This window comes from Procambarus clarkii, chromosome 71 (genome assembly GCF_040958095.1).
Source record: "Procambarus clarkii isolate CNS0578487 chromosome 71, FALCON_Pclarkii_2.0, whole genome shotgun sequence".
Classification (NCBI taxonomy): Eukaryota; Metazoa; Arthropoda; class Malacostraca; order Decapoda; family Cambaridae; genus Procambarus; species Procambarus clarkii.
In genome coordinates this window covers 11916330-11927977 of record NC_091220.1, presented here as the reverse complement: position 1 = coordinate 11927977, position 11648 = coordinate 11916330, and the positions used below count along the sequence as shown (strand labels likewise).

The window sequence follows — 11648 nt, the reverse complement described above, 5'->3', positions numbered from 1 at the left end:
GGATGTGGCATGGGAAAATAGGCTAGATATGGTGAAATCTTTTGGTTGTTGTCCATAACATAACAAGTTGAAATTAAAATTTTGCTCGGTGAAATTAGCATATATAGAGTATGGGAAATATGTGGGTATTAATGGTAATTCTTACTATGGTTCTAATCACGTTTTTTAACATTTTTGTAGAATGAAATATTAGGAGAAAGAAACGGGCATAGGAATGTATATTTCTTGTCTTTAAAAAACAAAAAAATCAACATGTAAATTCCTCCTGAAGGCATCTCCAGTTACTACGAATACCACACTCCAGCGAATTAGCATTGGTCCCATATAGTTTGATGAATTAAAGTTGCACTGTATCTTTTTATTTATTTATATTCACAAGAGTTCTTACATTCTTGTAAAGTCAATAACATGTATAGCATTTTGGGCAGGTCCTTACTCATAATTTTCCCTGGAATCCGAAGTCCCAAATTGTTTAACAACCAGGTATCCATTCACTGCTGGGTGAGCAAAGGATTGACACGTTAATTCACGTACGGTGAGCAAAGTTAAAGATTGGCACCTAGTCAACCAGGATACGAATCTAGGCCAAATCACTTGTGAAGCGGGGCTAGTGTCTTACCACTGCGCCACGGAGACTGTTTCAACATCTGAAACATCTTTGGATGTTATGCGCACCACTGGTCGAAAATCTTAAGTTGGTATGCTTATTTCAAAAGTTAATTCTGTATGTAAATACACTGTTGTCATTCTTGTGATGTATTTTTCAATTTGTGTAGTTTTTATCCTAATTGATGTTAATTGTCACAAATTTCTTATGTGCATTATAATGGTTCTGAGCAAGGTAACTATCTTTCTCAGAATTTAAAATGTGGAAATTATATATACAGTTGAAAAGCAGTAGTGTATAAAATTTGTTCATTAGACCGAAATGCATTGATCATTGGCTATTTTAGTTCAGTTTGTTAATTATAAGTCACATACAGTATCCATATTCATGCTGTGGGCAGTGATGGAAGGGTTACAGAGGCACACAGTCACCTTAGGAACTGAACAGTAATGTTCTTTTAGATAAACAAGTTAAAGTTGTGTGGAATTATTGAACACTGCATGAAGAAACACACTTTATTGTAGGTTTTCTACTTGATTCAGAAAAATTAAAACATGTGAGGTTAATGCCATTTATTAATGTATGACATCTGCATATATATAATTATAATGTACCACAGACAAAGATGGAGGGAGGTGGAGGAAGCCACTTCCTTTCACAGCTTTATAAGCATAATGTCTCTGATAACTTAGAGGCACGGGCCCAAGAGCAAACCTCATCTCCTATAGGCACAGTTAGGCACAAATAAACACAAACTTATGTAATGCCTATTGTGTATCAATGAAATTAATTTAAATATTTTGCCAAACTAACAATGAGTAATAAAATATTACTCTGTATTTCAGTTTTAAAAATAGTATATCATATGTTTACTTTTCTATATCTTTTATATAATCTCATGCAGTATAGTATCAAGATACTGTAAAACTTTTCAAGCATCATTATTACTAAAAAATCTTGACATAAGTTATATAAGTTTTTATCATGCCAGCAAACCAAAGTGTTATTGCTTCTAATGTAATAAATAGGTTACTTATATCAAAATTATGTCTGTGAAGTTTGTAGTTCTATTTTCTAATGTGTGATAATTTTCAATATTCAGCCAGGACAAGCCTTCCTTGTAGCCGATTGTGAGATGTGTCAGTGTGTTAATAACTTCCTGAGATGTGACTCATCCAGCTGCATCTCCACAACTCCTATTTCAGCACAGGTTACTGGCAAGGTAAGCCATAGAGCTATATTTATGGAATTATGCAAATATCTGAATCAGTTTTCTGATTCAGGCTTACTGATTAAGTAAGCTTGAACCTCAAGCTAGCTTACTGATTAAGTGCCACACTACTTGGAGTCATCAATCGCAGAATTCTTGTATGCCTACCGAGGACCACGAACCAGAACCCGGGCCCCCTTCACAGAGGCACAGGGAGCAACTGCTCATGAACACTTTACATTTAAAGTATGTCATCTTGCCATCGACCAGGAAAGGCACTAAGAAAAGTAGGTGAATCAAAACAGATTACTGCCTAGTTGAAAATGCGACCTGTACAATCACAATATATACCCAAAAAAAGCACAATCACAATATATACCCAAAAAAAGCACTAACGATGCACTTATTAGTATGATTAACTTAATTCACGCAGCTCTTGATAAAAAGGAGTTTCCTGTTGGGTTATTTGTGGACCTGCGTAAGGCTTTTGACACTGTCAACCATCAAAACCTTCTTCTTAAATTACATCATTATGGAGTCAGAGGACACTCCCTGCAATACCTCAAATCTTATCTTACTGACAGGCTCCAGTATGTTTCTGTGAATAATACAATTTCTCCCACCCTACCCATCAACATTGGTGTTCCTCAGGGCAGCATACTTGGCCCTCTCCTCTTTCTCATCTACATTAATGACCTTCCAAATGCCTCCCAACACCTCAAACCAATTCTATTTGCTGACGACACAACCTTCATTTACTCCAGTCCTGACCCCCTTGCTCTAAATGCCACAGTAAATACTGAGCTAGAGAAAGTCCATCTTTGGCTAACTGCCAACAAACTCACCCTTAACATTGACAAAACGTTTTATATTCTGTTTGGCAATAAATCCTCTAATCAGATAAATCTCAAAATAAACAATACCCAAATTTGTAACAAATTAGATGGCAAATTCCTTGGCGTTCTCATCGACCACAAGCTGAATTTCCAGGGTCACATTCTAAATATATCAAAAAAAGTTTCAAAAACTGTTGGCATTCTTTCTAAGATCAGATATTATGTACCCCGCCCTGCCCTGGTTACTCTCTATTACTCCCTCATCTATCCATACCTCAACTATGGTATTTGTGCTTGGGGTTCTACTACCCAAAATCATTTACGTCCTCTTATTACCCAACACAAAGCTGCTATTAGGACAATATCCAACTCTGGCCCCAGACATCACTCGGTACCCTTACTCAAATCTCTGAATATGTTAGATATTAAGTCACTGCACATTCTCTCTTGTGTATTATACATATATAAAACGCTGAACTGTAATGCCAATCCTGACCTCAAAAGCTTCATTGAAGGTTGTAACAGAACCCATGAGCACCACACCAGGAATAAATACAGTTTTGATATTCCTAGAGTACGACTTAATCAAACTAGAAATGCTCTACAAATCAAGGGACCCAGAATGTGGAATGACCTTCCCAACCATGTTAAAGACTGTACCTCTCTCAACCAGTTTAAGATAAAAACTAAACACTACCTAATAAATTCCCTGTAACCCACCTCACTCCTTTATTGTCAACCCATGTCTGTTATTTTTTTATTATTATTTTTTTATTATTATTTTTTTTAATCAACACTGTTTGTCAACCTATTGTATTTGTGCTGCTTTTTCAGTCATGTTCCCCCTTTTTTTTATCTTTATTTGTATTTGTTTTCAACACTTTTTATTCTTTATGCTCAATTAGTATTAAGTTCTAGATATTAATGTTTTTCTTGCCCGAAACGCATTGCGTAATAGTGGCTTTAGGCATTGTATGTACTAGCTCTATCTATATATCAATCCATTAATGTAACATCACTTGTATGTATGTACCTTACCTGAATAAACATATTTATTTATATTTATTTTATTTAATATCAAAAGAACACTCCCCCACAAAGAAAACAATTAAAACAATCAAGCCCAAGAGAGAGACTTTTACCAGACAGAATAGGAGATGGAGAAAGCAACAGAAGAGACCATGGGTAGCACAACAGGCGGGATTACAGCAGCAACAGATATGGTGGCAATAACATCATCATCATCAATTACGACTGCAGGCAAGACTACGGTAACTTAGTCCACAATAACAACAGCAACAACAACTACTTAAATCGTGGCAGGCATCCACAGTACTATGGCAGCGAACAGTACTATAGAGGCAGATTCAATAGGTTCAACGGGAGGAACGATGGACTATGGAAGGGCAACTAAAGAAAACGGTTATCTTGGAGATCAAACTGATACCTATGGAGAAGACTCTACTCAGACAAGGATTATCCTTTGTGGTAGGACTACTGGCTCTGGACAAAAGGCTACGAACAATTGATCAAACTTGTGATGAACTCGAAAGAGGTATCAGTGTGGCATGGGAAAAAGTGTTAAGAGAACTAACTGAAGGCTCCCATGTGAATGTGAGAGAAAGGACTTTGAATACACTCTTTGTCATACAGGTATTTGAATCCCAAAGTGGAAGTGAACCCATTGTGAAAGTGACAGGATTATCAGATAAAATCGATGAAGTGAGGACATGCCTCTAAAAATAAAGTGAGAAATAGCAAAAGATGTAACTTACTGAAGCGTGAACGATAGGCGTTAGTGACTTTGAAAAGAAGACCAGATATAGTAATAAAGCAAGCAGATAAGGGGGGGGGGGTGCTCTTGTGGTGTGGAAAACAGAAAACTATAGAAAGGAAATGTTGAGACAACTTGAAAATATACACGCCTATAAACCAATCAGGAACAATGATCCAGCTTCTGGAGGTAGTGGCGGCCTCTTTTGTGCAATGGCATGGGACAAATTCATTGCCTTTGCCCCCAAGATTCAATTAATATATATTCAACCCAAGATTCATAAGCACGTCCTCTCCCCTAAAAACACCTGGCATGGGAGGCCAATTTTGAGCAGTTGCAGGGGGCCCCAATGAGGCCCATAGATTATATTTGTTCTGCCCTCCTCATCCCGGTCCTGCAGTTACTACCAGGAAGGCTACGTGACACAACAGACTTCCTAAACAAGATATAGATGTTGCAAGACCCCATACTAGTGGGTGCAATTCTGTTTTCTCTAGATGCAGTCTCCCTGTACCCAAGCATTCTGCAGGGCGAGTTGCAGAATTTTTTTTATAGGAACAAGTATAAAAATACGGGATGTATTGAGACAAGCGGGGGTATGGAGACCCCCTACGAAGCAGCTACCTGAAGAAGCCATCCTACACATCATGAGAGACACTATCCTGATGTTTGATGGAAAGACTTATCGGCAGATAAAGGGGACAGCTATAGTAGTGTGGCCATAGCAGATATAATTGCACTCACAGTGTTCAAAACATAAAGAAGTATCAGACAGCAGGATATCATCCTATACTTATGCTATATTGATGACATTTCTGGGTGGAGCCCCTTCAGCTTCCTGGAGCTATCCAGGCTGATATGCTAATGTCAGCCTTTGGCATCAGTCATGTGTATGGAGTTCTGTGGGCCTACCGGGGACCACGAGCCAGAACCTGGTCCTCTCAGGAGAGACACGAAGAGCAATGGCCTAGAGAAACCCTCGTGTGGAGCCCCAGACCCCCATGCCGGCAACTCATTCATCCTACAGACTCTGGCAAACCTCTGCAGGCTCGGTTGTACTATGGATACCTCTTCCAAGCCTGCTCTCACCTTGTGTGACTTTGAGGGTTGGCCGTTGCCCCTGTCTCGGAGTGGCAATCATCCTTTCTGCCTCTGCCATGCTGGCTGTTGGGTTGGGAACACTTATGACCTGAAGTCATGTGGGGACTTGTTCTCCCCATGTGTTCAGGATCCCTCATTTTCCTCTGGACATTCAGAACTTTCAAGCAGTGAGGGCTTTGCATCACTGGTTTTTGGTCCTTCAACGCTCTTGGTTGTATGCCCGGTTGGTTGCTCCAGAGCTGCCCTGTTTGAGTTTTAAGGACTCAAATTTGGAGGTGTTGGTTAATTCGACCTTGATTCCATCCAAACCTACCTTTCCTTTTCCATTTGGTCTCATTTACCCATCTCTTCCTTCCCCCTGCATCTGGCTCCCAAGCATCTAAGGGTTTCGGAGTCAAGGCAGGGGTTTAGCTCGAGACGAGGCTCGGGTAGCTCCAGGGGCTACCCCTTTCGATGTGGGCATGAAGGTAATTGAGCCTCTCCTTCCCGCTATGGCTTCTGAATCTTCCCAGCTGACTCCCTTCTTTGAAGCCTTTCCCCTGGGCTTCCCCTTATTCTCTCAAGTGGTGGGCATGGATAAGGGTTCTGCCATGATGCCCCTGTCGACAGTTCTTGGGGCTGTGGGATTCCGAGTGGAGCTCTTGGATTCTGTTTAACCCTGCTTTGGCCACTTCACTGTTTATCATGTGGCACTGGTAAAGCCGCTTCAGATTGAGTTTGGGGTGGTTCAGAGAGGCTGTCAGACTTCCTGACAGCCTCCCTCCCTTCGGTCAGTGGCCTTTATCATGGAAGAAACTGGCTGGTGGTGGCCCGATTCACCCGGGCCGGCTCCCCCCTCCTAACGAGGGGGTGTAGCTAACAAGCAGGGGTTAGTTGGATGAAGTTTTGATTGTTTTCTTTGTTGGGGAGTTCTTGTGATATTTTGATGACGTAGGTCGCATTTTCACCCAGACAGTACTTTGTTTTGATTTGCCTACCTTTCTGAGTGCCTTCCCTAGTCGATGGCAAGTATGATATACTGTACTTTACATGTAAAGTGTTCATAGGCCATTGCTACCTGTGACTCTGTGAGAGGGCCAGGTTCTGGCTCGCAGTCTCAGTAGGAATACAAGAACTCTGCGACTGATGACTCCAAGTAGTGTGGCACTTAACAAGTATAGATAACTTCAGGGAGCCTCCGAGGTTCACCCAGAAAGAGCCGTTTCATTACATTCAGCATCGTTTTTTCTTACAATAAACATTTTGCAATTCTGTAAGGAAATATATTTGTTAATGCCTTTAATATTAATAATTTAAATATTCACAAAATATGCATACATAAGAAAATAATATAGAAGCATATTTGAAGGCCCAGGTGTTGCATATTAAATAAAGCCACTAATATTCAAAGAGTTTCAGACAAAACTTAGAATACTGCAGTTATAATTTGTTATAGGTATTAAAAGGTAAACTTAATGCTAAATGATCTGGAAATAAAGGTGTCTTTATCAAATGGTGTTTATAAAGGATTAATTTGTATTTCATTTTTCTCTTTTGTCTTATCAGTCCTTGCCATATTTCACTTAAATTTAAATAATAACATTTATAATTATATTTCATTTGTAATTGGCATTTTATATTTTTACTGTAAATTTGATTCAACAGCCAATATTTGAGTGTAATAAATGGAGCTCTTGGATCAGTGAGTCAACCCCCAGTTCTGGTAATGAGATGGAGCTTCTCTCTGACCTACGCATAAAATATCCAGAGTTGTGCGCCAGACCACGAAAAATTGAGTGTAGAGTGACAGAAAGTGAGTATTGCTCCTAAAATTTGTGTGATTATTCATATATACTCCTTATATATTTTATGTTTTGCATAAATTTTGGTTTATAATTGCTTTTAATTTTTGGCTATAATTCCTTTTAAATTTCTTTTTGGTAAGTACTTATGTGTAGTTATAGGATGAGAACTACGCTCGTGGTGTCCCGTCTTCCCAGTACTCTTTGTCGTATAACTTTGAAAGTACTGATAATTTTGGCCTCCACCACCTTCTCACTTAACTTTTTCCTAACCATCTACCACTCTTTTTGCAAAAGAAAACTTTCTAATTTTATTTTGGCACCTTTGTTTCCTTAGCTTGAATCTGTGTCCTCTCTTTCTTGAAGTTGCTGGTTCAGGAATTCCTCTGCCAATTTAGTCAATTCCTGTTATTATTTTGTGAGTGGTAATCATATCACCTCTTTTTCTCCTATCTTCTAGCTCTAGCATATTTAACACCTCTGGTCTCTCCTCATAACTCTTCTTTTTTGGTTCTGGAAGCCATTTTGTAGCATCTTTTCCAGTTTATTGATGTGCTTCTTGAGATATGAGCACCATACAACTGCTGCACAAGCTCGTGTCCTTGCCACGCTCATGTCCTTGCCACGCTCGTGTCCTTGCCACGCTCGTGTCCTTGCCACGCTCGTGTCCTTGCCACGCTCGTGTCCTTGCCACGCTCGTGTCCTTGCCACGCTCGTGTCCTTGCCACGCTCGTGTCCTTGCCACGCTCGTGTCCGTGCCACGCTCGTGTCCGTGCCACGCTCGTGTCCTTGCCACGCTCGTGTCCTTGCCACGTTCGTGTCCTTGCCACACTCATGTACTGTACAGTTTTTTTTAGTGCTGTGTTAAATTAGGTTACGTGAATTTTCAATAATTGTTGATTTGAAGAGACAGTACTGTATGCAACATAAATCAAGAAGATGAACTAAAAGGTAAGCTGAAGTTTCTGTTTTAAATTTCAGTACACTCAACATTCTCCCTTCCAACCATCAATTACGATTGGATATGTAGTTGTATTTGGATAAGTAGATGAATATTCCTCCCATCCCCTCAGACACAAAAAATTATAATTTTATGTACAAAAGTACGTAACAATTCATTATTGTTTTACGATATTAACTGAAGTATTGTTTTACTTCAAACAAAACACCACAGAATACTGGTAATACAGCAACAATAAATATGGGTACTCGCCAAATGTCCTCATATTTCTCCACATATGATGTTGAATCTGTAGGTGAGTATGGTGGTGGTAACTGAGGGATGAGGCTGAGATATTGAGGGTTTTGTTTTGTTTTGAAACTAGCTAATTATGAAACTAGCCCCTCGTTAATTAACTCCACCTTGCCTCTTGTTGTGGGGAGGGGGAAGCCCGACCGGCTTCAGTTCTTTAATAATAATAATAATAATAATAATAATACAGTAATAATAATAATTTGTCGTGTCGGGGGACAGGAGGCCAGAGTGTATTCATACATGTTAGGGTTATATTGAGTTCCCTCACAAGGTCGAATTACTACCCCTGCCCAACCCTACAACACACTAACTGAGTTCATACTTACTGCTAGGTAAACAGGAACATTAGGTGAAAGGAAATGTTCCTAACCATATCTGTCCCACCTGGGATTCAAACCCGGGATTCTTGATTGTGCGTTGAGAATGAACCCAACTGTTCTACTGGGACCCTAAATGAGAAACATTTTCTCATTTAGAGAAACACAAGCACTCATCTCATTATACATTACTTAGGTAATTATTAAATTTAATGAGAAACGCACCACCAACCACGGGGAGATAGGGTGTCTGGGAGCCTCCGGGGCTCACCCAGAAACTGGTGTTTCATGACAGTCAACACTGGATGTCTGTGGGGAGCTCCATTGGCTCCCTGAAGCTAACTACTCACAGAGAAGGATAAATATACCAGGGAGCCAGGAGCACCACTGGTATAAACTTGTAATCAAGACCGAAGGCCATGACAGATGCCCAATGCAGCACAAGAGCACAGAGGCTTGGAACGTTTACAACATACCTGGCGGCCAAGAACCTGCTTGACCTACAAAACCCCCATGTCTGAACATTGGCCCAAGACATGTTTCCAAAAACAAGGCAGAATACTTGTGAATATCATGAGCACAAGAGTAGACCAAAGACTGGCTAGCCTTAATCCTTGAGAGGCGCTTGCCTTAATGGTAATGTGGACAACCTTGGAAACACTAGCTCTGGAAGAGGGAACCAGAGAAATCGGATCAATCCACAATGAGTCCACTTAAAAAAATCCTGATGATTCGAAGGTAGTAGTGGCATAAAGTTTAATAAATAAATAAATAAATAAATAAAGTCCAACTTTCATCCAACTATGTTAATCTAGAAGGTGGAATCTTGTAAAATATTTGAGGCCAACCAAAGAAATGGTCATAAAATTGGCCAATGAACAAAAACAACAAGCCAAGGCCCATCAACCAATGAAACCTCACAAGCACAAAACAAAGACCCTCAATCAGTGAAACCTTATCAGAAAGCCAAAAGCCTTCAATCAGTGACAGTGAGACAGTCCGTCAACCAAGATTTTGGGCATTCCGCAAACATGAATGGAGCAGAGATGTAAACCCCGAGAACTAAGTAGATGAGCCCAATCAGGTCTGAATGTGGGATGGAACCAACTGGGACTTCCTCCAGTTCACCAGGAACCTGAACCCGGTAAGCTGGGAAAGAACCAGATTCCTGGCTAGCTGACAACCAGACCGGCTAAGAACCCAAACTTGCCAGTTGTCGAGGTAGGCCAAAATCCTCAGACCTAACACAAGAAGATGGGTCACTACAATTTGAGTCAGGTGCGTAAAAACAATGTTGCCAGATTTAGTCTTAAAAACGGTAAGCCTGTTGCCCCACTACAAACCTAACCAATCTCTGAAACCTTAGGTGTATGGGTACGTACCAGTAGGCGTCCGTGAGGTCCAAGGAAATCATCCAAGTGCCCGGTTCACAAATAAGACATACCTGGGACAACATAGTCATCCGAAAAGAGGCAAGAATCAACTGGTTTAGACAGGACAAATCCAGACTGTACTGGAGGTCCGCACAAGCCCATTTCAGGACTGGAAAAAGGCGGGAAACCCACTTAAGAGACGAGGTCATTTCAGCCACTCTCAGACTCACCCACTGCAAGATGATTCAATGGAGGGAAGGAGAAAAGGCCTGCCCCATCCGACCCTGACCCATGTTAAGGAAAAGTGGCTGCCCTGTAATGGGGACCAGCCTTTAACCTCACTTACTGTTTAAATGCTGGTTGTTATTAAGTAAGATATACAGAAACCAGAGTTCTGCTGTGTAACCGTCAGTGCAACTCCTCAAGATCTAAACGTTTGACCATTTAGATATCACGGCTTGAGGATACTGTACCTTTCGATGCTACACTGCAAGCTCTGACTTACGCCGCCTCCACCTAATATCTTCTACCCATTGAGTAATTCTCCCAATTGACGTTGAAGCAGGATACCGTCAATCGGGCATAAACCCCGAAAATGGATCCCCCAGTTATCAGAAAAGGAGGGATAAGATTTACATTAAGTGTGGAATTAAATCAAAGTACAAAGGGATTATCTGAGGTAGTAAATAACTGCTTACAGTCTTGCAGAGGATGCTAGTCCCAAGCATGGGGTCTTGAGCCCATCAACAGAAAGTATAATAACTGGTTGGGTGGGAAAATTCCACTAAACACCATAAATTCTAAACAAAATTTATTCAACAAAGATTAGCAATGAAAATAATGAAAAATTAATTAATACGTCCTATCTGAACACTTCCTAAACTGAATATCTTCCTAACTGAGGCAATGACTACACAAATAATGTGGACTCTACACTAATAAACTCAGACAGAACAATTACCTTAAATACCACAGCTAATCCAGTTATTCAGCCATGCCTCTGGAGAGATGTTGACCTCCCAGGATGTCTCAAACCACACTGACTGATCTCCCCACTGACCTCGTGTGAGGCTGGCCCTAGCTCAGTTGCCAAATTAATCTTTGAAGAAGATTACTTACTAAAAATCCTGTAGGCGTCACTAAAGGTGACTTATTATTCCAAAACAATTGGGAATTATCTAGATACTTGAGCCAGGCTAATTACAATATTCAGTAGCACTTGTATTTCACTAATTCACATGAATTAACATGTAAGCTAAAGAAGGTACTTATTTACCAAGTACGAAATATTTCTTACATATTTCTTACATGTACAAGAATGTAACAACTCTTGTATATATCTCAAAAAAAAAAAAAAAAAAAAAAAAAAATATTCATATTCTTACTGACGTCAA

The 11648-nt window shown here is 40.1% G+C and overlaps 1 protein-coding gene across 1 annotated transcript in view; it reads left to right on the top strand.

The window, feature by feature from the left end:
- The window catches only part of LOC123745535 (hemocytin), a 316051-nt gene that overhangs the window by 172818 nt on the left and 131585 nt on the right, over positions 1 to 11648 (top strand). Inside the window, exons 50-51 of the mRNA XM_045726144.2 lie at positions 1710 to 1829; positions 7173 to 7320. Coding sequence (XP_045582100.2) covers positions 1710 to 1829; positions 7173 to 7320 — 268 coding nt within the window. The remainder of the gene's footprint in view (positions 1 to 1709; positions 1830 to 7172; positions 7321 to 11648) is intronic.